We start from the raw sequence: 25,360 nt of genomic DNA on the forward strand, positions 1-25,360 counted from the left end.
AGTAAGGATTTGAATGGAGTGTGGTTGATTTGGATATTCTACCGTACACGGTTCTTTTATATATATCAGACGTTAGATTTCTTAGAGCATTTGGTTCGATTGATTTCATGGCGTAGCCTCTTGCATACATTCGTCGTTTCTGAATGACATTTTGAAGCTTCGTCCATTTCCTCCATTTAATTTTTCACAGGTACTAATATTATACCGAGAACTTGATATCGTGTCGATCGAACTGGCATCAAGACTAAATCTTAACTACATTATGAAGGTCCTCCAAGTCCATGATAATAGATGATGACCCCAAGAACCTCAAAACCACCATACCTCCTTGTCTCGTACCCAGACCTGATCGTATATCTCCTCCAATCCCACGACCCAACCCCCTACTTCCCACATTTACACCTAACCGTCCTCAAAACAACCACCCTCCTCCCCCCAACCATAACCCACATACACTCTCCTCCCACCCCCACCTCCTTCTCCCCCATCTCCCCCCTTCCAATCTCATCACACTCCTCCATCACCCTCCCCACCATTTCATCCCCAAACATCCCCACCAATATCTCCGGCATTCGTATCCTCCACTTCCATCCCCCCCGAGTTAGGGGCCATATAGTCCGTATCAACCCTTTATATTCCTCATACGTCGTCTGAATTTTAACTGCTTCTTCGAAACCGTCTTGTTCATCCCACCTCCCCCCGGAGAAAAGGTTTGGATCGGAAGACAGGGCAGCGTACAGTATGGCCTCTACCTCAATATTTTGTCTATCATCTCCCAAAATCTTGAAAAGTCGGTTGAATATGGGGAGGAGGAGGAACTGGGGGTTGTAGGGTGACATGAGCTTTTTGATAGGAACGTAAGCGATGTCCCATGACGGTGTTATTCGTTCTTCGAAGATTTCTATACGCAGTTTTCGAATGCATCGTGCGTATCTTTCGGGTAGTGGATGGATCCATTGGTTTGGATTCTTGAGTTCGGGGATGGAGGGGTCGAAGTATCCGTTCGGATAGTATTTCAACGACATCATCTCCGATGACTGACGGTATGAATATTTCCTATTCAATGGATATACCATTAACCCCCCTCCCCTATCCCCGAAAATAACAAAGAAGGAAACGAGTACTCACTCGTTAAAATCTTTTTCAAAACATACTCTTAAACCATGGCTATCCCAGGGAGATGAGTACCCCACCACCACCCTCCCCTTTTCCCCATTCTCAATCTGAGTACTTGACACCCATTCCCCCATAATACTAATCCACACCGCAAACTCATTATCTCCATAAAGTACTCTTGAAGCTTCGTTATGAACCTGTTTGTTTACTCGCAATATGGACGTGTAGGGGATAGCAAACCGTGGGTATTTGGGACGGAGGGAGGCACGCGTGTTTAAATGGTTGGGGGACGGCGGGGTATAGGAGGTTAGAAGGTAAGAGTAGATTTTTAGACGGAGTTCGGGAGGGAGGGAGAGGAAGGTTGGTGGGTGGTGCATTGTTGTATAGTGTGTAAAGTTCGGATTTGGATATTGTACGTGCTGCAGGCATTGCAATCGGTAGAGGGGTGGTTCGGAATACTTTGAAGTTGGGAGGGGTGGGTTATATATCACAGATCGATATCGACAGCCTTGATTGCCACTTTGGCCGAATATAGGTGCCAACGACCAAAAATGCAACTGTTCAGGCGCTTTCCTCTTGTTCCAAGGTCTTGGTTTACTTCCTTGTGTCTAGACTGAGTCTCTTCATGAGTTTAGAACCGATATTAATATTCAAATCAATACCTTGGCCATGGCTTAAACAAATTTATTTCTTATATATAATCTACCTCCTCATACCCCCTATAACTCTACAATCTACATATATCCGAAAACCAAGAACACAAGTAAAACAAGAAAGAAGTAGAAACAAAAGAACGCCTACAATCTGAATTTACAATCTTTTTGTAAAAAGAAAGACGGAGATAGAAAAATAAAATAAAAGGTAGGAAATAAAAATATCTAACAAAAAAATAAAAAAAATAACAAAGGGCTACAAATTCAATCCAGCCCCAACTGCAATCGCAAGAATCCCAACTGCCTGCCTGCCTGCCAAAAAAAAAAAACGCATCCAAATGCTATGCATGCCAAACAAAACACCCAAAACCAAGTTGAGCTCCAAGCGGTAATACCAATATCAATCACATCGCCAATTTTGTCCATCGTACAAGAAACACAACGATCTGATGGAGGAGGGTACTCAAAGCTCCTCCTTCCCATGAACCTTCTCCGGCGGACCTCCACATTTACAATCCTTACAACTACACAGTTGCCCGGACTTACACCCACACCCCTCCGCCTTCTTCTTCCCCGCACAACCACACCCTCCTTTCTTCTCCTCCTGCTGTACCACCCCCGCACTCGCATTCTTACACCCACACCCCTTCCCATCAACTTTCCCGCATTCACAACTACCCCAATTCTTTCCACATTCACAGCCACCAGCGTCATTCTTCCCACACTTACACCCCCCTTCACACGTACAAACGCCCCCCTTCCCACACGCACACCCCTTCCTCTCCTCACTAACCCTCTTCAAAACCCCCAACCGTTCTTCGACGACCTTAATCCCCTCCTGCACCATCCTCTCCGCCATCCGTCCATCAACCGCTCCCCCCTGTCTTCTAATCCCCTCCTTCATCGCCCCTCCCTCCCATTCATACCTCCTTCCGACCCTTTCTTCAAACGGTGAAATAACTTCATTGATCCCCGCTCTGTCCTCCAACCATTCCCAAAGCCCTGCTTCCTCTCTCGCCCACATCTCCGCCAGTAGTTCTCTTTCACTCTTTCTTAGTCCCCTATCTCTTCCACCTGTAGCCGAGGGATCTCCGAATATTGCGCGGCTGAGGCTCATGCTGAGCATTACAACGATCAAGGTGACTAGTATTCCCGCGCCGAATTCTCCGACTAAGGAGGTTATTGGTTCCATTACCGGTGCTAGCATACCCCATTTTTGGGCCGCGGTGGAAGATGAGGATGTTACTGGTGCGGCAGCGGCGGCGGTAGCGGTTGCTGCGTCGCCACCGGCCTTCCGTTTCCGCTTGCCGCCTTTCGCAACTGCTTTCTTTGGTGCGAATTCTCGACGGAGGGCGTTCAGTAGGTCTTTTGTGTAGGATATTTGGCCGTCTGAGGCTCCCTTTTCGATAGGTCCTATCCAAGATTGTTAGCCAAATCCACATATAAAAAATGTAGAGGGGGAGAAGTACCCTTAATCCAACTCTTTCCACTCCACTCAACCGTACAATTCATCACAATCCTCGTCCCGTTCCCTTCCCCCCACATCAAACAAGTTCTTGTGAGTACCTTGAACACCCCACCGCTCGGCACATCCGGTGTCTGCGTATACGTCACCACCGTCACCGCCTTCTCCAAATCCTCCTGTTCCACAACTTCCGTAATCAAACACTTCGTACTCTTCGGTCCGATGCTCGCATTCAACGGTTTTACGTATGAAAAATTTCGTGATTTTTTACCCGGGTAGTCTGGGGATCCGTTTTCGACGAATTTAGGGTCGGGGATGGAGAGGTTCTCGACTTTACAATCTTCGGAGAGGAGGCGGGTGAGGAATTGTTGGGAGGATTCGCCGTACATGGCCGAGAATACCTTTCCTAGTGGGGCGGAGATGGTTTCGTCGCAAAGAGCACGGTCTAGATGGCTACTTTCGTCGCCGCAGACGGTCGGGGGGTGGGTATTAGGCCCGGGGAATATACCCTCCGCAGCACCAGCATCCACACTTCCAGCCCCAACAGGTGATACAACTCCACCTCCAACAGCGGGTGTAGATGTTTTCTTAGAAACACTCTTAACCATCGGTGTCTCCGTAGCAGATGGGACGTCAAGATCACTTTCATCTCCAAGACTATCGTATTCATCGTCTTCGTCGTATTCGCTCCCGTCTTCATCTTCCTCTTCTGCACCTTCGCTTATTCCTTCTTTATCGCCTAACCGAGTGCCGTTTATCGTATCCACCAAATTCGGATGAATGGTTCTCCATATCCCTAGGATTAAATCGTACGTTGAATCTCTGCTGATGAATGACGCAAACACGTTTTTTGCATGAAGGGTTTGGATCATTATCCCATTAGGGATAACTAACGCCGTCATCCTCCGTTCAATAGCAACAATCTCATCGAACGAAATGACAAGCGTAGTCGTCCATCCAAAGATGTTGGAGTAGAAACATATATGGCCGGAGGAAACATACATTCTCCCTTGTAACAGGATTTCCTTTTGTAAAGCGCATCCGTAGTCTTCGATTAGATTATCATCGAGAGGGACGGTTTTGAATAATGTGTGGAAATCGCGGTTACGTCTTGTTGTTGCGGGTGCGAAGGTGGCCGTACGAGCGTTGAGTGCGGGGGTGGAGGTTAATGAATCGCTTGCTTGTGTGGCGGCGCTGATTCCTCGTTCTCGTCGCTTTTTGCTGCCATGACGGCCTAGTATTGATCGTCCGCTGTCGCTTCGTTGCCTGCCCAGTCCTACGGACTCGGGGTCTTCGGCTTGTGGTGCTGCTGATGGTGTACCCGAACCGGCTCCCTTTTCATAGATAACGGTATCGAAGCTCTTTTCACCGAGGAAGCCACCCGCGCTTTTTGGGATCTGACCGATCTCCTCTTCCTTCTCGCCCGTCAGGCCGAGGCCGTGTAGAACCGCCGGCTCAGGCATTTCGATACCGACAGTACTATTCGGTCTACTCCTTCGTTTGCGTTCCCGTCCGCTACCGTCGCTGGCTGTGATTCCTAAAGATCCTAGACTTAATTCCCCTTGTCCTAGCGTTTCCACCGCAAGCGGTTTACGGTCTTTATCCTCTAGGTTGATTCTGCCAGGTGTACCGGGTGCCGAAGAGATTGAAATGTCGCCTGGAGTTCCAGAGTTGGGTGTTGGGATTGTACCGTTTGTGATTCCTCCGTGTTCTTTTTTGGTCCCTTTCGCACCCGGAGCTAGGGAAGTGTTGGCAATCGTACTGCTAAACTGCGATGCAGCGGTTTGTGCGGCGGAGAACATGTTGGAGAAGAAGCCAGATGCATTGTTGGCCCCGTTGGGATTATTATTATTATTAGTCGTATTATTTGCGCTTGTGGATAATGCTGTGGTGCCGACGGTGGGAGTTGATTGAGGGGTGGGGACTTCGATGGTCGGAGAAAGGGGTTTGTAACTTCCCGCGGCGCCGAGGCTTTCTTCCGGAAGCGAGGAGTGTGAGAGCTTGCTAGGGAGCTTACTGATGCTCGCCCCTCTCGCCCTTCGGGAAATTATATTTGTTGCGGCTGAGACAGGGGCGACTGGTGGAGGTTCGGTTGGAGTGGGAGGTGTGACGACCGTGTCGGGTTTAGTGATTGTTACGGCCGCGTCGGTGGAAATGGAAGTCGATGGGACGGTTTTCGGTTGCGAGATTGGAACGGAGCGGGGGATGGGAGTGCCTTCCGTACCGGAGCCTGAGGCGTTGGAGGTGGAGCTGTCGGAACGGTGTCTGCCCTTCATGCCGAGGATGTTGCCGAGGACTATTCCTGATGCCAACGTTGGGGTCGCTGGACCACCACCGTTTGCTGGGGAGGGGGAGGAATCACGAGAGCCTGAAGATTGAGCTGGGGAGGTAGAGCGACGGATGGGACGACCATCGGGGGTGACTTGGAGTTGGGTGGTTCTCGAGGAGAGGGAGTCTTCGAAGGAGGTGGATATGCTTATTGGGAAGGTGGGAGTGGAGGCGAGGGATTTGGAGGCGGGGTCTGGAGCTACGAGGCCCGGTTCGAATGTTATGAGGCTATCATACATCCAAGTCAGCTCTTTCCTATCCAATAGATTCTTGACCAAAGAACTGGTGTTGATGTTGATGGAGTGTGAACGAGTGTATATATGGAAGCACGTATATCGTTCCGGAAGCACACGACGATGGAAGTATCAAGAATGTCTCAAATAAAGCACAATACAATCCACATATCTGGATAATGTGTAAGGATCTTGAGAGGGGCCGAACGAGGGCAAAATACCCGATATCCCCGTAAGACCAAGCGTAGGGAATCAGTTGGGCAAGCCCAAGCATTTTTGGAGAGTGTTCCGAATGAAGACGGGCAAGGATGGATTGGACCGTACGGTATACGACAGAAACATACCTATCATCCTCATGGTCTTCACTCTCAAAGCTACCGGACACCGAATTCCCCCTACTCCTGTTACCATTATCGATGGCGGCGGCGGCAGCTTCTTTTCTTTCTTTTCTTTCTGCACGACGTTTTCGTAGTTTTTCAATGTAACCTGTGGAAGATTTGATAGAACCGTTTTCGTTCGAGGAGAGGGAAGCGGTGGATTGGTTTGTAGGTTCGAGGGTATCGAGGTTTTGGGAGGATTTCTTCTTGCGGGCTTTGGAGAGGGCGCGGGTGATGGAAGAGGAGGTTGTGGGTTCGGGGGGAGCGGAGATGGTGGTAGTGATGGATGGGATGGAGCCGTTGAGAGAGGTTGTGGAGTCCGTCATCTTTTTACATCTCCCTTTTCAAGCACACTCGTTTAGACCACGGATAGATGGGTATATCGTAGTCGCCAGTTGTCTAGATGGATCTATTTCAAAGGATAAAGAATTGAAAGTTCGTAGAAGTCTGAGATATAAGATGGGAAGGTAACGTAATGCAACGTCAGTGCAGGTAAATGATGCGTAGAGAGCTTTTAGCTTTTAGTTTGGGATGGACCGACCGACTGTTCGGTAAAATCTGAAAGGCACCGAATCAGGTCTGAGCTACAGCCCATGCATACATATACAATGCACGAAGAATGAATTAAGCTTAAACTGGAGATATCGATGGGGCAGGTCGAAGCAGTTGAAGAATAAGAATATGTCGAGGGAAGAGAGAGAGGGGAAGACGGAATAGCAGCTGGGAATATGTGGATTAAACGGGGTGGCCTGGAAGGCAGCCTTGTCGAGAATAGACTGCGACGGCTGAACTCACGTTAAGCTGATATAGCTTAGTGTCGTCGTCGTAATTCTTGATCGTAGTGGTGGTCGATGATGGTCATGGTTGGGAGATGTTAATGAGGTATACTGCAAGGTAGACAGAAGATAGATGTACGAACGGAGAAATTAAATTAAATTCTTAAAACCACGACCTCGTATAATAAAATCATCACCATGATCATATCGATAGTAGGCAAAGATGAAGCAGCTCGAGCAAGTCTTGGCTTGTATTAGGGAACATGTTTCTGTTTCATCCGACAAATCGGGCTGACAAACTGATAGCTTCTCAAATCCTACTCTCTGTTAGTTCACATTATATTAGTTACGGTGCACCGACCGAATTCAAGAAACCCAAGGAAGGACGGTGGTCGGGTTCTTTGGGTATCCGTGATTCTATATTTGTCTTTACCAGCGGTGGAAATGTTAAAGACAAGCTTTTAAACGGCTGTCGGGCCGGATTGTGGCTGAAGCTTGAAGACACAGTTTCACCACAATTATCACATGTGCTCACCATTCGATACTTACTATGATCTGTATTGGTGATATGCATACCTGGGTATGTTAAGAAGGATTGATGTGAACACTTGGTGTATTCGTTCCTAACGTCCTTTCCGGAATATAGACCGCAATTCGTACATTTAATTAACCAAAAACCGAATTAATGATATTCCCAATGACACCGCCTGGTTTCCTCCTCCCATACGTAAAACAATTAGTTATAGAATGCCTGCCCTCCCCGAACACAACAAAACAAAGGAAATAAAGACGAATTATAAACCCATGGTGTAGTCGTGTTCGATACCCGGTGTTACGCTTGCCATGAATTTTAGGAAGACCACGAGGTATTGGTCGGCCTGGACAATCTTGGTTAGTAACTTTATTATAGCATTGGGTATTTAGAGGGAACATACTCTGATTGCCTCGTCATCTGGATTTCCAGCTTTACCCTCAGCCTTACCCTGCTGATCGCTCTCCTCCTCCTTAGCTTCAGCCAACGTCTTCGAATAATCAATCTCCTCCCATTCCCTCTCCTCCTTGCTCTCACCACCACTCTCAGCTCCCTTTTCGGCTTCAGCCTCTCTTCTCTTCTTCGCCTTCGCAGCAGCGTTCGCTCTATCTAATAATAATCTCATGACGCTGGCATGTTTGCATGGATGTACCGAAGGCATTTTGAGGTTCCCTTCGAGGAAAGGGAATTCTTCGATTGTGACGGTTTTGTCTTGGTAGTCGCCGACGATGTCTTGCATCATTTCGGCGTGGGTTAGGGGGGAGGAGGTGGACCCGTGTTGGCCGGTTAGGTAAAGACGGGGGGTGGAGTAGTAGGTTGAGTAGGTTATGTAGAGGGTGTAGGTTCGGAGGGGTCTATTGTTATATTAATATAATATATAGGTATAAAGGGAGGGAATAGACTTACGTCTTGGTGTTATCGCCGTCTCGGATGATAGCTTCGGGGTCATCTTCTTCGTCCATATCGCCTATGCTCTCTGTATCATCACTCTCCTCGACACGTCCCTTATCATCAACCGTCCTAACATCCTTAGCACTCGAAGCCCCCTCCTCTTCACTCTTCGTAACCCCAGTACTCAACCACCCCTCATCATCCCCTACCCCTCCATCGGCACCTTCGACAACCCTATCGTTCAACCCAGCCGATCCAGCGAAGTTATCGTCTAATCTACGATAACACGGAACACCCTTTGTGACCAAAAATTGTTTGTCTAGAGGCAAATAGGTTTTTTGTTTTCCGGGTGCAGCGGGAGACCATGACCAGGTTGGGAATTTGTAGACTAGGTAGTCACCGGCGGAGACGAATTCTTCCGGTGTGAGTTTTCCGGTTGTGAGGAAGGTTGAGGTGTGGGTTGGGGGGTTATGCGGTCGCGGAGGTCGGAGAAGAGGGAGCGGACTGTGGCGGCCATGTTTTCTCTTTATCACTTTGACCGGGCTTTAAAGTCTTTAGCTATGATGGATATGTTTTAGTAAATATGCTTCAGCAGAAGATGGATACTAGAGTATACGTACTGTAGGCGCTTGTGGATAGTAGTGGTGATGTAGTGGACGGATATGGGTCAGGATCTGGGGTGAGGAGGATGCGCTGGAGAGAGAGAGCTGGCTAAGCTAAGTACTAAGCTAGTGGTGGGGGGTGGTGGGGGAATGGCATCACGTGGCTGAGCCACACTCCATCCAACAGCCACACGACCAACAACACATAATGGAACACAAGATGGGTCCCCGAGATTATTCTTTGTAAGGCAATCAATGAGAACCTGCTGTTTTACCTCGCAGCCGCTATGCGAATAAATCAATGGATGGATACGTGTAGTGTGATATGACTATGACGTAGTTAACTTTATTGTAGAGAATTAGGATGTGTTGCACGGTTTGAACAAAACTCACGTGACCGGTTCTATTGGCCGGATTGTCCTGTCGTTGGAACGCGACGGATTCCACTGCAACGACTTTTGGCCAACCTCAAAACACCGATCCACTCACTCCATCAACCCTCCTCCACTAACAACCTCACCTCATCACCAACCATCGCCATCGACACCAACCACCGACACCATCAGCTTCATCCACGATAGACCATTCCCACTCTATCGCTTCGTTCTTATCCTTACTGCTTCTCATTGCTCTTTTATTGTCTCTCAAGACTCTCGAATTCATCAAGCCTTGTGCTCCCTTATCATCTCGTCTCGGCGTTCCTGTCCTCTCTCGCGATTTTAGCTAAAAGCAACAACCTCATCGCAACTTGTTTGGTTCGTCGACTTCTTCCCATCCATCCATCCATCCAACCATCTCCTCGTCCGTCCACACGGCAAAGATATGTGGCTGACGATCTGGTCTTCTCTTTTCATAGTCTTCCCTTCCATAATTCTTCTTCCTGGTCCTGCTCTTCTTGCTCTGGTCCTGGCGGCTTCTTCTTTTCTTTACGATCGTTCAATCGTCTTCGATTCCTTTCATCATCAACTAACGGTCTGCGACCTCGCTTCTTTAATTCCTCGGAATGATATAGACTCTCTGCATTTGCATCTGCTCCGTTCTTTTCATCCATCCGTCCGCTGAAAGATACCCATATTGCTTTTTTCTTTCTTTTCACTTCATCACAACGAGCAATTGCAAAATCCGATAACACCCTGCAACGTCGCGAGCACGACGTCATTCTTACAAAACCCCTGCAACGGTTCATTTTGCAGAACCATCCCATAACATAATAACTAATATCACACAAGATGGCTCCTGGTGGTAAGCGAAAACGAGGCCATAGTGGTGGTGACCACTACTACCAATCTTCACCTAATCACGACAGGCGACAGCAACCCCCTCCGAGGGATCAGGATAGCCAGAATCGTCGCAACTCGAACAACTCGAATAACAACAACAGAGGCCGAGGTGGCTCGAACTTTGGTGACCGTGGTACACCTGGAAGACCACAGCCGTCGAGACCGGGTTCCTCTCAGTCCAATGCTCAGTCTCCTCGACCCAGCCAGCCTGCTCAGCAAGCCTTCCAACCCCCTTCTACACCGACACCTTCTGCTCCTCCTCCTCTATCACGTACGGCAGTATCGACACCAACCATGCAAGCACCCCCCATACCCGAGGTCAATCCTTCCGCCGGGGCCCAACGAGGATATCTATGGATTACACCGGCAAGATTGGGAGCCTGGTCTGCAACTGGGCATAATGAAATCGTCAATGAGATCACCACCGCAGCTGCGACAAACATCTACGAGGAACCTACAATGATTGTACAGGAGGTCCTATACGCTGGCATCGATGGGAGAATCGCGCCAACCCTGGCAGCTAATGTCCTCATCGACTCTATCAAAGCTAACCGAGAAGCCGTAGCCAATGGTGTCACTCAACTCAAGATCACAGATATCTTACTCGACACGATTCCTCTATACGACCAACACGCTGCTCTCACGGCAATGGTCGCTCCTCTTATTCCGGACTACCTCGGGATCGGTGAAGCCCGTTTGCAGCTCCAAGACACACTTTTGATGGCACTCGGTTTGGTTAGTTCTTCCTTCAAAGGTCGACAGGTCAAAGTCCACACCAACATCCTTTACAGGGTTCAAAAGTACAACTTGTCGCGTGAAGAAACCGAAGGTTTCGCCAAGCTAATCACCGAGGTTTTCATGGCCGAGTACGGACGTGGTCCTCTCACTCGTGTCGGAGAAACTCTCGACAAAATCAGATCATTGATAGGATGCTTTGATCTCGATCCTAACCGTGCTCTCGACGTCATTCTCGACATCTTTGCTAACGGAGTCGTTGCTAACTGGCGTTTCTTTGTTCAATTGCTCCGTGAGAGTGAGTGGTGGCCCAAGGATGCCCCCACGGTCGATGGCCCTCTCTACCAGGAAGACGGCTTCTTCGACAGACTCGAGCGTGACGGATTCAAAGCCCTTTGCGAACTTCCAGACGGTAGCGATATCCTCCTCCGAAGAGGTGGGAACAAGGTCGCAGCACAGGTCATAGGCTACAAGTTCAAGTTTTACATGATGAAGGACCTCGACTTGGACAGCCCCTCCCACCAACTCCCTGACAATCTTGTAGCGATGACAGCTATCTTGCTCAAGATCGGTTTTATTTCGTTCCGAGATCTATATCCTCATCTCGCTCCTGACGACGCTGCCATGAAGGAAGATTACGACGAATGGCTGAAGGAGAACGATTCTAAAGGCAGATCTGGTGCCATGAATGCCCTCATGATGGCGAATGTTCTCTCCGACGATACCGCCCCTCCCCCGAGACCTGGTCAGGGGCCGGCGCCGGCGGCTGAGGCGAAGAAAACCGAGGAAGAACCCAAGCCGGAGGAACCACCGGCGCCCCCAATCAAACCGAGGAATCAGAAATTGGCCCTCCTAAACGCCCTCCTCGCAGCCGGGTCGTTGCCGGAAATCGCATTTTTGTTTGGTAACTATCCCAAGATCGCCTACCCGCACCCGGAAGTTGCCGACGGTCTCCATCGTATCATTCACCACTGCATTGACGACGTTTACAAACCGTTCGAGCCTTTGCGAACAGCCGAACTAGGCGCTAAGAAAGTCCTTTCGACCGATCCGGCTCTCAAGCAAGCTTTTGCTCCTCGTCAACCTCTTGTCCCTGCACCACCGGTCAAGATCACCAAATATCTCCTTCCGTTCTTCCCTGGTAGGGACCCCGATCCGAGCCGTGAATACCGCTATTTCTGGGACCCGGAATGGACAACAGATCTTCCTATCTGCAAAACGGAACGCGACGTCCGTGTCCTTTGCTTGATTTTGCTTCGAGGCTTCTCCGGCACCCGACTTGCTGGCGATGTCAAACTTATGTCCAAACTCATCCGTATTGGTGTCTCCGCTGTCAAACAACATGGTCCGGCTTCTGACGTTGGTAACGGTTGGGCCAATGTTATCAACTATCTTCTTCTCCCAGCATTGTCCGTCTGCGGATCTAATTCAGCCATTGGCAACGAAATTTACACCCTTATGGAGCTGTATCCGCTGGAGTCGCGTTGGGCAATGTACACCTTTTGGACGAAAAATGCGCCATATGTATTCCCGGAAGTTAAGTCGAAGGCAGCGGAAGCGACTAAAGAAACAAAGAACATCCTGAAGCGATTGTCCACGACCAACATGCGCGAGATGGCACGTCGAATGTCAAAAATCTCATATAGCAACCCGGTCACCGCATTTATGGTCACGATCAGTCAGATCGAGTCGTACGACAATCTCATCGAATGTGTCGTCGATTCAGCTAAACACTTTTCAAAGCTTGGTTTCGACGCGTTTACGTACGCTATTCTCAACAAGATGAGTGAGGACAGAGGCAGGATGCAACAGGATGGCCTGTTAGTGAGCAAATGGTTACAAGGTAAGTCAATGCCCCCGAGTCTCTCATTGGTGGACTGCTGCTAACGTTGCATAGCTTTGGCGACTTTCTGTGGACGATTGTACAAACGTTACTCCGAACTAGATCCGACGCCCATCATTATTTATATTATGAAGAAATTGATGCAGGCGAATTCGGCAGATCTCATCGTTTTGCAAGAAATGATCAAATCAATGGCTGGTATCGTCAGCGAGACAAACCTAAGTGACGTTCAGATTATGGGTCTCTACGGAAGCGAGAATCTGAGAGCTAAGATTCTCGGACAGCTTGGAGACAAACGCTATTCTTCCCGCGAGTCTGCTAAACGTCTCGCTTCTGCGCTTGTCAACAACAAACTCGCCGGTGAGCTACTGATCTTGCTCGGTCGTGAATACAAGCAATGCATATACAGATCGGATCTCAACACGGTACCTACCAAAGTCGTTGGAAACATGTTCGACGAAATCCACTCGGTCATCAACATGTATATGGACATGTTGAACTATACTTTGGACTTCGAGCAGTGGGCTAAAGCCGTACCTGCCGTCGACGAGTTTATTATCAAATACGAAGTGGATCCGGAGATCGCGTGGTTCTTTTGCCGAGGGCACATCCGAGAGATGCTCAAGCGAGAGGGCATGCTTTTCCCCGAAGACGACAAGAAGGCTTTGCCACCATCTCAAGAGTCGAAGAAGAAACATGTTCCCCAGGAGAAGCCGAAAGCCGACAAAAATGTCGATGCGGATGGTGAAATCGTGATGACCGACGCTAACGGAGAGGCCGCTAATGCCGCCAAAGATGAAGACGTTGCGATGACTGATGGGCCCAGTCCCCCTGCTGAAGAGGAAAAGGCCTCTCCGTTCTCCCCTATCATGCTTGATCTGATGGAGCGTCTTCGCCCCTCGTTACCGGAAGAAACTTGGAACAAAATCAGCGTTTCGTTCTATGCAACGTTTTGGCAATTGTCGATGTACGAACTCCATTGTCCGATAACTCCGTACGATGAAGAGATCAAGATCCTGAACAACGAAATCGTTCGCGTCATTCCCGACAAGAACATGTCTGCGCATAGCCGAAAGCGCGAGACAGAACGTCTTCGCAGCCAATCCGACAGGTTGTCTCAAGACATGAAGATGCAAATAAGACTGCAGATGAGCACCGTCAAGAGAATTAACCGCGAGAGCCAACATTGGTTTGCGGCTGAAACCTTCCACCCGACCAAGCTTCCAATGCAGATTATTCAGCACTGCATTCTTCCACGCTCTGTCCTTAGCCCGCACGATGCCAGCTTTTGTGCCAAGTTTATCAAGAGGATGCACGTATCCGGTACTCCCAAGTTTTGGACTTTCCTCCTTTACGATCATTTATTCGGAAAGACCATTCTGCAGGCGACAATTTTCATGTCGACCGAACGCGAAGTCGAGAATTACGGACGTTTCTTAGCTGAGATCATGGCGGATTTCACATCATGGCACAGGAGCAAGGCCACCTTCGAGAAGGAATGCCACGGCAAAGGTAATCTCCCAGGATTTGCAAAGACATGGGGTGGTGCTCTACTTGACTATGAAGATTTCCGTCGAGTTTTGTACAAGTGGCACAAACAAATTCACGCTGCGCTTCGTCAACTGTTGCATAGCACCTCCTACATGCATGTGAGGAACGCAACCATTGTCTTGAAGCATCTGAACAAGAGCTTCCCGGCGGTTGATTGGATGGGTAAGAACCTGGTCGAGCGTGTGCAGTTCTTAAGTAAGAACGAGAAGAGAGAGGATTTGAAGATTACGACGACGGCGTTATTGAGTTTGTTGAAGAAGAAAGAGAAGGAATGGGTTCCTGTACAGCAGTTCCAGTTGGTATGTTCCCCTGCTCCGGATCGAACCGCGAAGATGTTTACTAACTTCATCGAACAGTCTGTCGCAGACGGCAGCGCTAAGAGTCCTGCCAACCCGGTGACTAGCCAGACCGGAACACCAGCTTCTAACGCATCCCAAGAAGGTGGACAAGCGCCGAATACGCTTAACCCGGCAGTGGCTCCGTTCAAACCTGGTCAATCTGCGAAGTATGCATCATCCATGTCCTCGGGTTCATTGGAATTTACTAACACACATAGTAGTAATGGACTATCGCAGATCACCGTGCATACTAAGTCTAGCAAAGAAGTCGAGGACGGAGAAATCGACGATCTTCCATCCGCCAAGGATAGCAAGCCTGATATTGCGTCCAATATTGCGGGACTCGCCCCTCTGCAGCCGAAGGCAGTTAAAGAGATTTCTAACACCGGGTCTGGACGAAGCCCCACCCACCAACCACGTTCTCAGACACCTAGCCGAGATTCACGTGGCCGAAGCGATAGTCGAGCTCCGCCACCGCGCAGTAACGAATTGGCACCATCTAACAGTCAAGAGCAACGACGAGGTACCTCCCCAAGGCCTCCAGTCGAACTGTTCCCCTCGAAAGACCCTCGTGAAAGCAGAGGTGATAACCGACGCGACGAGCAATCTCGTTCTTCCGCACAAGGCAAACACGATGACCGCCGCGAGCGAGGAGATTCAAGAGCTGAAACGAGAAATGTTTTGCCGCAGCCACCGAGCAGCTTGCCAGCAAAACCAAACATACCGATGCCACCGATGCCACGACCCGGTTCCCACCGTCCTGAGTCTGATAACAGAGGTAGACAAGACAACCGTGATTCTAGACTTGAAGGTAGACGCCATGGGGCCTCACCACGCAGAGAAAGTCGCACCTCCGGACGCGATCAACGAGGAGACCAACTCCCTGATCTTATTGACGAGCTGAATGCAAAACAGGCACAGCAACAGCAGAGAGGTGGACGCCGACAAGGGAGTGATTATCGTTCTAGATCCCCCGATTCAGGTCGCAAGCGCGAAAGTACCGTTCAAGAACAGCGAATGGACAATCACGGAGACTACCCACGTCCTCCAGCAGGCCCTCGTAGCGATGTTGATCGCAACAGACAAAGTCACAGAGACTCATTCGGAAGCAACAGGCCTCCCGCGGGACCTTCGGATCATGGAAGGCTGAACCAAGATCCTAATCACGGAAGGCTTAACCAACCTGACACCACAAATATTCCCAGTGGCCCTCGAAGTGGTCGTCCGACAGGACCCAGTGGTGGATCAGCACAGAACTCCAGCTTCCCAGCCAACTCGAACGTCCCTAACGGCCCGCGAACCGTTCGTACTAGTCTTACGTTGAATAACCGGGCACCAGGCGGTGCACCTTCTGCTCCTGCTGCCGCAGGTTCATCTTCTTCCGGCCAACAACAACAGCCATCTCGTTCCAATGCTGCCATTCCGATGCACCCTGATCGTGCTAGAGGATTCAATGATGAGAAGAACGGCCCGCCAGCCGTTAACACGAGTTTTTCGTCACCTTCTTCTAACAATGCCCAGAACAGCAATGGAAGGACCCATGCAACAACTTCTCCAACCGTCAACGTACACCCAAGCAGACTAGCAGTTATCGGTCTCGAGAACACGGCGCCATCCGGCCCAAGGAACGAATTGCCGTCGCCGACTGGACCAAGCGGGTCCAGGGCACAAGGCTCCCAGGCAGGCAGAGATACCAGAAGGGAGAGCCTAGACCAACACCACGAGCGCCGTAGGGCTAGGGGCCTACAGGACATTCTGAGTGGTGGTGGGGGCGGGATCCCATCACCAGGAGGAAGTGTCCCCTCCGAGCCTGGGCAAAGCGGCCGAAGACGCGGAAGAGGAAATACCCAGGGGCAACAGGGTTCTGGACTGGTGGGACAGCCCAACCCTACCTCCTCCAACCCAGGCGCCCAACAGGGCAACAACGCTTCCGTCGGTGGGAGCGACGACGGACGTCGTCGTGACCAACACCGAGATCGCGAACCCCGAGAGCGGGATCGTGATCGTGATCGGGACCGCGAACAGCGGGACCGTGACCGTGACCGTGACCGCGATCGGGGGGAGCAAAGAAAGACCGGCGAGCGAAGTGGGGGCTCTGGCCAACAAGCTGGCCAACCTAGCCGCGACCGTGATCGTGGCGACAGGGAGAGGGAGAGGAGGGGGGAGAGGGGAGGGGAGAGAGAGAGGGAGAGAGAGAGGAGGGGGATAGGGATAGGGAGAGGGAGAGGGAGAGGGATAGGGAGGGAGGTGAGAGGAGGAGTCGGGGCGAGTGGCCCCAGGGACCAAACACTGCTGGGCCCCAAAAGCGCCCCCACAGGGATGGGGGTGACTCGAGGGGCCGGGAGGATGCGAAGCGCCCGCGGACGGACTAGTCCCCCGTCCGCGAGATTGGTTCCTTGAAAGGCAAGGAACAGGGGGTGGAGGAAAGGAGGGGTGAGGAAGAGGGGAAGAAGAAGAGGAAGAGAGGGGGTGGTGGTGGCGAGGAGGGGGAGGAGCCCCCTGCCCCTAAAAAACAAAAAATGGAGGGGGGGAAGGGGGACGAGGAAGAAGAGGAAGCCACCACCCACACAGCAACGGTAGCAGGGTCCTCCGCGGCGGTGGGAGCGACCGCTGTTGGCCAAAATCTCGGCCTCTCACGCACGTCGATGCGGAAGCGTAGACGTGCCCGAAAGATGGCCGGGAAGCTGGCTGACGCAGCTGCTGAAGCCAATGCGGAGGGCCCATGAGGCCACGGAAGTTGCTGTTGTTCTTTTTCTTTTCTTTTTTCTTTTTTTCTGTTCCTGTTTTCTTTCTTTGCTTTCTTTTTTTTGCACGCTCTCCTTCCCATTTCCGCCATTTATATCGCCATTTATATCGCCATTTATTTTTGCCATTTATTTTTACTTAGTTTGTGTATAGTTTAATAACGCCTAACGCCCAATCACGATTGCCGGGCAGGGAGGACTTTTTTCCTTTACATAAAGTCCCCATAGTTCCTCGTTCCGTTTTGTAGATCGTATTTGCTTTGCTTTGCGCATGGTTTTTTCAAAAGCGTATTTTTGCTTTCTGCATGCACCGTTCACTTCGACAGTCTTTATCCTGTGACTGCTTTTGAGGTTGGATTTGGGATTGCTATAGTTGTTTAGATGGGCGTCATGGCGTTTGATGGTTGTGGTTGGGAAGAACATCTTGGGTATTATAATCTCCGCCTCTTCGTTAACTTTGATAGAAGTTATGATATTTTGTATGTCTATAATAACCCCTCACGTAGGAGTCGGAATCATAGAAGGTTGAGACCCGTTTTGTCGAAGGCCTGGCTGGGGATGGAAAACCCATTTCCCCCGTTTCGGCGGTGATTGAAAGACCTGAGATATTCCTATGACAGCTCTTAACTGCGTGGCTATAAGGTATCACAGAATATCTAGTAGTTAATACTTGCGTTCTCCCTTACATTTCTTACATTTTCTACAAAGTATAAGTTATATATCGCAATGAACGAAATTGCGTTGACTGTGTCGTATTTTTGATTGCTTGCGGTTCGTGCTATTCTCTGAAGGGGGTTAGAAGAGAAGTACTATGGGCCAAATAGGTCGAAATTTTTTTTTCGCTTGTGGCCGTGAATTTGCTCACCAGTTGTCTAGACGTCTATGTTTTCATCATGGCGCAATGTACAAATAATGTGGACCAGTGTTAGAATTATTAGTTACTTGACTAGCGATATGAGTAGCTGATAGAAACAAACCGGCAAAGGTTGGTTACATAATATTGTGATATTCGCCATAAATGGAAGATAATTGATCAAGTGTTTTATAAGTACTGAGATATGACTGGACGTAAATATTAAGTAGCTAGTAGCTAAATTCTAGAAACAGTCGACATAAAGAATAAAATATGGATTTTAATCCACAAAAGTTTTAGTGCACTAAGACAAAGAGTAGATATATCTTTCGAACTACCTAGGCCCAGGGCCCCTCTTGCGACCTGTCGAATCTTACTGAGCCATCTGGGTTGACGGCCGCCATAAAGCTCATCGAGAGCAGAAGTTAGATCCCACTCTGTAAGGTGTTAGCCAACATTAGTTGCTGTGACTGGCTTAGCTAATCAAAGCTTCCGAGATTCGTACTGCTGTCCACGCTGGGGTTAGCAAGTGACTGCGCTCCTTGGCTGCGTATTTCACTTTCGTCGACTTCTTCGATCCGACCTAGGCCTCCCGGAACGGGGTTGTTCTGTTGGAGTACGGGTTGTTCGACTACTTCGTTCACGACAACTTCGTCGCGAACTTCCTCTCGCGGTACTCGATTTTGGTTGATTACTTCATTAACGACCTCCTGCATAACTTCCTCCCGGGGTATTTGATTTTGGTCGATCACCTCGTTTTGGATTTCTTGAGCCGGAGTGTTTTGTTGTTCTTCGACTTGGTTGATTATATCGTTTAGAACACTCTGGATAACTGCTAGATCTTCTCTTTGTATTTGGCCTTCATCTATATCTTGTAGCTCCCGGCTCCCGGCCCGTGATTGAACCCGGCTTTCCAAATTATTGAAGATAGTACCTGCGCTAGGATTAACAACCGGGTTTTCATCGACGGCTTCTGAGACTTGGGCCGGTCTTTTAAGAAGGTTAACATCCAGATCAGGCTTGCTTATGTTTGAATCATCACCGCCTTGCTCGTCAAGCGCGGGGTCGCTGAAGTCGTAGACTGGTCTCTGGGGCCGAAACTCGACACTTTCCTTTATATGATATCGTTTACATCGATGTTTTGAGCTGCTCCAACATCCTCGCTGAAGTCAAGATTTCCACATTTTCGAAGTGGGGTGTTCTAGGCCTATCGGGTATAGTGTTCGCAGAACCCGTGTCTTCCCAGATTCCTTCCTCAAGATCGTAAAGCCATTGCTGGGCTCCGGTCTGAGCTGGAGATATGGTACCACAGTCTCCTATAAGATCGGGTGACTTTTGTTGAAGCCAACTTCTACTTCAGCATTCAGGGATTGGGCGATTTTGATGGCTTCTGATAGCGTACGATCATCCGCTGACGGTAACAAACCCGGAATCTAAATCGTCGCCTAATCGAGCCAACATGCTGATTGGTCTGAAGACCTCCATTGGTTGGATCCAGCCCGTTGCCTTTTAGGAATGACCAATCGATATCTCCTGTGTTTATATGTTCCCTAGGAACGGCTGCATTTCTCCCGACAGAAGAGAAAGGTAAGCCGATGAACGATTCAACACCTTGGGGGGGTTGAATGGCGCCGGGTTAATGAAAAATCGAAAGCTGGGGGGTTGTCAGAGCGTTGACGTATGGCATTTGACGAGTTCTGGGCCATGGGGTGCTTAGGCTTGAGGGGATATTGCTATGGAACCTTATTTTCTGACACCCGTTCTACTTCGATAACTTCTCAACAAAACTTATTCATGTGCCCTGGTGGCCGTTGACCGTGCGGATAATGAGGGAATATAGTATAGGGTTCCGATTTCTGCTCATGCTCAAGCTGGACATCCCCATGTTTGAAATTTTAGCGTAGTAAGAGTGATGACGCCTTTCACCAGCTCTCAAGTGCTTTGGCTTGGAATCCAAACCGAATAAAGGCTTTGATTTAAGGTGGGCTTATATCGCCCCAAAACCTTAATGCAACGGATACCATAGCAGAGTAATACTTTCTCCTAGTTATGGTCGCACAAAAACTCTGATAACCTCGTAACAACACATATTAATGTGTTGATTTTGTTGTATCTTCGACTACCCTTTTCGGATGAAAGGCGTTTAGACGCTGTCGATATTACCTGTTCACATTTCCTTTTGATTAAATGTCCCAGTCCCAAAAATTCTATTGGTCTCCAACTGGAAGAACATTTCACATTTCTTCCGGATTCACCAAGAAACAAAAATATGGTAAAGGACACCGTCCATTGATTTTTATTGAGACTTATTCGTTATTTCCGAATTAATATACACGAGAAAGCTGAAGCGCACTCAGGGGGTGGGAAAATATGGTGCGGCAAAAGAGGGTATAAGTTAGGAAATGAAGTGAGTGAGTGAGTGAGTGCAGGTTTGCATGCATGATTTTGATGGAGATAATTATATGGAAGAAAAAAGTACAAAGTAGTCACCATCTGTAAATGACTAATACCGTTCTTCTGTTTCTCCGACTGTCAGAAGAGCGATCGGTATTGAGGCCTTGCAATACTTAGTCAAAAGCCCCCCCCCAAAACTTTCCTTCATTACCAATATAGAGGCAAAAATGGTAGTCCCGAAAAACTCTAGAAGAATCAAGGGAAAAAAAGATATGAAATTTTGATACCAGTGAAACCACGCCAAACTGAGGCACAGAAAGAAGACAAAAGGAAACGCCGATGAAACGCCGTGAGAATGAACGTCCGTAGACGATGCGTGTACGTTTGAATAGTGTGTGAACGGTCATCAAAATGAGATGCTGAAACGTCAAATGCGGGAAACACAGTCGCTGGAAAAACAAGGCATAAAAAAAAAGTCGGAGAGAGAGGGGGCAAAATCCGGGAACGGGAAACAAACGGTGCCCGGATGTCGAGCTAGTGAGAGATGTCGGAAGATTGTTTCGCCGCCACCTCAGATGAGGGTCACTGTGCGTGCAAAGTGAATGTTGACACGGTTCGGCCAAAATCCAAAAGGCGATTCAAGGTTCAAACGACGGCATACAACGACACTGGAAGATAACTGACAAGAAATAGGATCGAGAATAATTGCTGTCAAGATGGGTTGACCGAGGACTTATGTATTAATGGTCAGGGTTCGTGAGCTATATTAAATGATGTTAGATTAGAATAAGTCCAATCTCTCGAAGTGTAGTTTCTATAAACAACTGAAGAATGGAAGGATAGGGCAGGAAGGAAAAATCAACAATCCTCCTCAGGGACGGTATGTACCTTTAGCACTCTCCGTGAGTAATCTTGATTGTCTTGTAGAGATCTCAAACTCACGCGACTACCGTTGTCATTATCAAACCGCATCCAAATTTGATTTGGATCCAATCTTTGATCTGTGACCCGATCGGTCTCGGTAAAGCCGGTTGTCGTTATCACAGGTGCCTTGTCTTGTAAGCCACCGACAAGGCCAAGGGTGCTAGTCGAACGCGGTCGGCCGGTGGGGCTGGAACTACCGGTCAGATGCGGCGAACCCGCTCCCGACATTCCCATCTCGGGGTGATTTGATGAGTCGACGGATTTCCGCCGGTCATTCTTACGCTTGCGGAGGAGAAATATCGCAAGCAAGAGAAGTATTATGGCTGCTGCCACACCAACGAATACACCGGCCACCCGACCAGCATCTGAGAAAAAGTTGTCACCGCCGGAAGAACTGATTGGGAAGCTGCTGCCCGTCGGCGTCGGCGTCGGGCTGGTAGCGGCTGGTGTGACGGTCACCGTATGCTGGGAACCCTGGATGGTAACAACGGAAACGATAGGGGTGCTCGGAGGATCGGACGATGGAGCATCGGTCGTCTTGGTGTCCGGATCATCTGTCTTTTCCGGGTTGGACTATAATAGAGATACCAAGTCAGCTTATGTTAACATCGCGCAGACTGCGTTATCCATCCACTCAGCATCACCAAACGAGTCCGGGGAGGGGAAACAACGCAAGCGTCAACATTCGTGATGTATATGCAACTTGCATGGTTGGAAGGATGGTCATGGGTCATACAGTTGTGATGAAGACAGTCACAGGAACCGACACCGACACGGTGACCGATCCCAACGTAGGTTTCAACCGGGTAGAAGAACGTACACTGGTGGTGGAAGCGGGTAAATCCGTCCTGGAACTTGGCAAGTGCTGGTCGAGTTCAATGTAATTATAGTAGTTTTCCGTGCGGTTTCCACATCTGTCGTCTGGATACCCAGGGCAACTATCTTGACACTCGTCCAGATTTTTCAACTCAATAGGCGGGTAGTTTGAACACCAGCAATTTTGCCAGAGCACAATCCCAAAGGCGTAGTCGTTGACACAATGATCCCGGCATTCTCCATCTGACTGGTATATACTGTTGTCTATGAAAATCGTCAGTAATATGATTTCGAAAGGGTTGAAACCATATCGTTGAGCCACTCACAAACTGGGTAATCCCTCCCTGTGTTCTCTGGTGAACAGTATACGAGATTGATAGCCGCATGCGATACACGGGCGAAGAATACCGAGCCAAGGAGCAACGGTAGCCAGACTGTGTTTATAAAACCTGTGGACGGCGATATCCTTCTATGCCTTGTGGTCGATGTAGTCGGCAGCCAGGCAGAGCCTGAACTGAATGTTGAGGAGGCAGGCATATTGCCTAGGAAAAGAGAGAAATTTGAAAACCGTCAATTCTTCTTCTATTGATTAGAAATTATGAAATTGGCAAGATTCGAGTTGATCCAAAGTTAAAAGCGATTAGAGATTATGCTGTAGAGACGGCGGGAACAGACGAGAAACGAATCGGTCCGTCCAGTGAATTGTGTACAGTGTGGTTGAAATGACAAAGAGGCGAGGGACGATCTCGACTCGGATGGAGGCTCCCGTCGGTCAAACAGATTTGGACCGAACTGAACGGGCGGGCCGAAGTGGAGATATATGTCTAAGCAAGGGGAGGAGGCTGTCCGTTAGAGAAGTCAGCATGTTTCGACCCTTGAAGGACTGGCATGTATAAGAACAGACGCCCGGTAGGGAGCGAGGGATGAGAGCAATCAAGGGACCCGGAGCGAGATTATTGGTCTCATCGGACCTGGTGATCGCCCTAGCCTCGAGAATGCAGGCACGCCAGATATAGGCGGAAATATGAAAAGGCTGGCCGTATGCGGTAACTCCACCAACGCATAACAATATGGTGTAGCAGGAGGGTATCAGCCTACTCACCGGTGCTATTCCTGAATTGTTTCCTGTGCAGGTCCTGTCCTGACACTCTCAATCAAACCCCGGAGGCTTCGGCTTGGTTGGATATGGTCTGCGGCGTAGGAGGTCGGCTTTCTCAATATAGAGGGACAGTCGACGTAAGGAGGGACTGAGAACAAAGGCGTCTTGTCTCCCTTGTCGCTTGCACCGTCGTCAAAGTTATCGTCGGCAAGTAAGATTTGATCCGTTTCCTGTCGGAATTCCACCTCAGACGCCAAGTCCCAAATATGTCCCAGGTGATCCAAGTCGTCACGGAAGTTTTCGGACAAATGATAATAGCGATGTTGATATAGAAGATGGGACGAAATTCCACCGCTGTATGCAGTTGTCAGAGAGAATTCGAGAGAGACGTGGTTGATCCAAATGTAGCAAACTTCAGGCGAGAGAACAAACAGTCGGCTAGGAAGAAACGAAAGAAACAAACAAGAAAGAAAGAAAGAAAGGAAGAACAAAAAAAATAAATTTTAAAATTTAAAATCACAGAAGCGACCGGAGATACAAGTGTATATAATGTATAAGTAGATCGGCTATATACCGTCCGAATGGATCAGAATCGTGGCTGATTCCTGCAAGGTTAGTGTGGTGATGTTGATGTTGATGTATATTGTGACGTTGACGTTGTTGGTTCTATGTTCTACCTTGCCAACACAGCAAAGCGAGAGACTGTAAATTTGCGGCAAAGCGTCCCAGGCCAAAGGAAAAAACAAAACAACGAAACGATTGAATGCTGCTAGCTGGCTGAATGCTAAAGCGGAAGCATTGTATTGGAAGCCATCTACACAGGTGGGGCGGATGTAGATGTGGATGTGGATGTAGATGGCCACAGCAGGAGCGAGTGTGAAAAGATGGTGATGGTTGAAAGTCCGGGAATTGTTGGACAGGGCGATGACTGTGGTTAAAGGGGACCCGGCTTGCCTCGCACAGCCTCATTAACTGCATCCATTACCACCACTATGCCGACTGCGACACCGCACGCCATGCAATCAATGCATACTACGACTCCCGTACAGACAAAACAATACACTAAAACACTGCAGGTCTTCCTCCACGGCCCCACTCGCAAGAAAAAGTGTGGGTTACAACTGCAATCGGGTCGCCTTCGCACTGATTGGCAATTAAAATTGGACCCGCTGCCGATTGACAGAATCGGGCCAAGTTCTCCCACAGCACGCTCGGGCAGGTTGGCTGGCAATCCCCGCGGGAAAGGCAAAAGAAAGTCGGTTCGATTCAAACCCCCAAATTCTGGATTTTGTCTTGTATCTTTGGGAGAGGTATAATATCCGGAGCATCCCAGGCTCAAGAAAGTATCGTTCGTATCAATGACGATTCAAACAACCGCTTTGTCAAAAGGACTAAGGAAAGGATGCCTTGTCAGGAACATGTTAACTCGGATCTCTCATCCTCAAGCTTCCAGGATCAATGCCTTTCAATGCAAATTTCTCAATTCCCCATTCTTTTCCGGAGACAAACCCCAATCGCCCATACAGAGATGGACTGCGAATATCCCAAATCATCAGAAACAAATTTCCCCAAAACCTGCTTGCTTTTAGTACTTCATAGCTCAAGTATTTAAGCTGCGCGTCGCTACGCTAATGGCATGGGTCAAGATTGATTTTTTTTTTTTTTTTTTTTTTTTTTTTTCTTGACAGAGAACAACCGGAAACGTAGGCCATTAACCGCTAGGCTCTGCCCGGAGTTTATAATGAGAAGGGGAAAAGTCTTGATATAAACACCTTGGGACATTCGCATTCACCGACGATGCCAGTTAAAA

At 49.0% G+C, this 25,360-nt stretch overlaps 6 protein-coding genes across 7 annotated transcripts; 1 reads left to right on the forward strand and 5 right to left on the reverse strand.

Moving 5' to 3' along the window:
* Positions 1-383: 383 nt before the first annotated feature.
* DFL_006407 (uncharacterized protein) lies at positions 384-1,493 on the reverse strand (the record flags this gene model as incomplete). The annotated part of the gene is made up of 2 exons (XM_067635827.1): positions 384-1,056; positions 1,129-1,493. 2 exons carry the CDS (start codon positions 1,491-1,493, stop codon positions 384-386), a joined length of 1,038 nt encoding a protein of 345 aa, XP_067490218.1.
* Positions 1,494-2,232: 739 nt separating this feature from the next.
* Positions 2,233-6,498, reverse strand: DFL_006408 (uncharacterized protein; the record flags this gene model as incomplete). The annotated part of the gene is made up of 3 exons (XM_067635828.1): positions 2,233-3,182; positions 3,239-5,790; positions 6,140-6,498. 3 exons carry the CDS (start codon positions 6,496-6,498, stop codon positions 2,233-2,235), a joined length of 3,861 nt encoding a protein of 1,286 aa, XP_067490219.1.
* Positions 6,499-7,742: 1,244 nt separating this feature from the next.
* On the reverse strand, positions 7,743-9,600 carry DFL_006409 (uncharacterized protein; the record flags this gene model as incomplete). The annotated part of the gene is made up of 6 exons (XM_067635829.1): positions 7,743-7,826; positions 7,884-8,334; positions 8,387-8,647; positions 8,877-8,929; positions 8,992-9,064; positions 9,506-9,600. 6 exons carry the CDS (start codon positions 9,598-9,600, stop codon positions 7,743-7,745), a joined length of 1,017 nt encoding a protein of 338 aa, XP_067490220.1.
* Positions 9,601-10,202: 602 nt separating this feature from the next.
* Positions 10,203-17,446, forward strand: DFL_006410 (uncharacterized protein; the record flags this gene model as incomplete). Its single annotated transcript, XM_067635832.1, has 5 exons — positions 10,203-12,831; positions 12,886-14,681; positions 14,739-14,887; positions 14,942-16,967; positions 17,093-17,446. The coding sequence occupies 5 exons, from the start codon at positions 10,203-10,205 to the stop codon at positions 17,444-17,446; spliced, it is 6,954 nt and encodes a 2,317-aa protein (XP_067490221.1).
* Positions 17,447-18,613: 1,167 nt separating this feature from the next.
* On the reverse strand, positions 18,614-19,802 carry DFL_006411 (uncharacterized protein; the record flags this gene model as incomplete). Its single annotated transcript, XM_067635833.1, has 5 exons — positions 18,614-18,621; positions 18,695-18,754; positions 18,823-19,385; positions 19,450-19,668; positions 19,744-19,802. The coding sequence occupies 5 exons, from the start codon at positions 19,800-19,802 to the stop codon at positions 18,614-18,616; spliced, it is 909 nt and encodes a 302-aa protein (XP_067490222.1).
* Positions 19,803-21,451: 1,649 nt separating this feature from the next.
* Positions 21,452-24,568, reverse strand: DFL_006412 (uncharacterized protein; the record flags this gene model as incomplete). Of its 2 annotated transcripts, none has more annotated exons than XM_067635835.1 (10): positions 21,452-21,472; positions 21,600-22,208; positions 22,456-22,715; positions 22,778-22,993; positions 23,162-23,293; positions 23,554-23,576; positions 23,707-23,904; positions 24,125-24,155; positions 24,228-24,252; positions 24,536-24,568. In XM_067635835.1, 10 exons carry the CDS (start codon positions 24,566-24,568, stop codon positions 21,452-21,454), a joined length of 1,548 nt encoding a protein of 515 aa, XP_067490224.1. The 2 variants fall into 2 exon arrangements, with proteins under 2 accessions (XP_067490224.1, XP_067490223.1); XM_067635834.1 differs by having other exon boundaries at positions 22,372-22,715.
* Positions 24,569-25,360: the final 792 nt, after the last annotated feature.

The sequence above is a fragment of the Arthrobotrys flagrans genome, assembly GCF_004000055.1.
Source record: "Arthrobotrys flagrans strain CBS H-5679 chromosome Unknown unitig_9, whole genome shotgun sequence".
NCBI classification, from domain to species: domain Eukaryota; kingdom Fungi; phylum Ascomycota; class Orbiliomycetes; order Orbiliales; family Orbiliaceae; genus Arthrobotrys; species Arthrobotrys flagrans.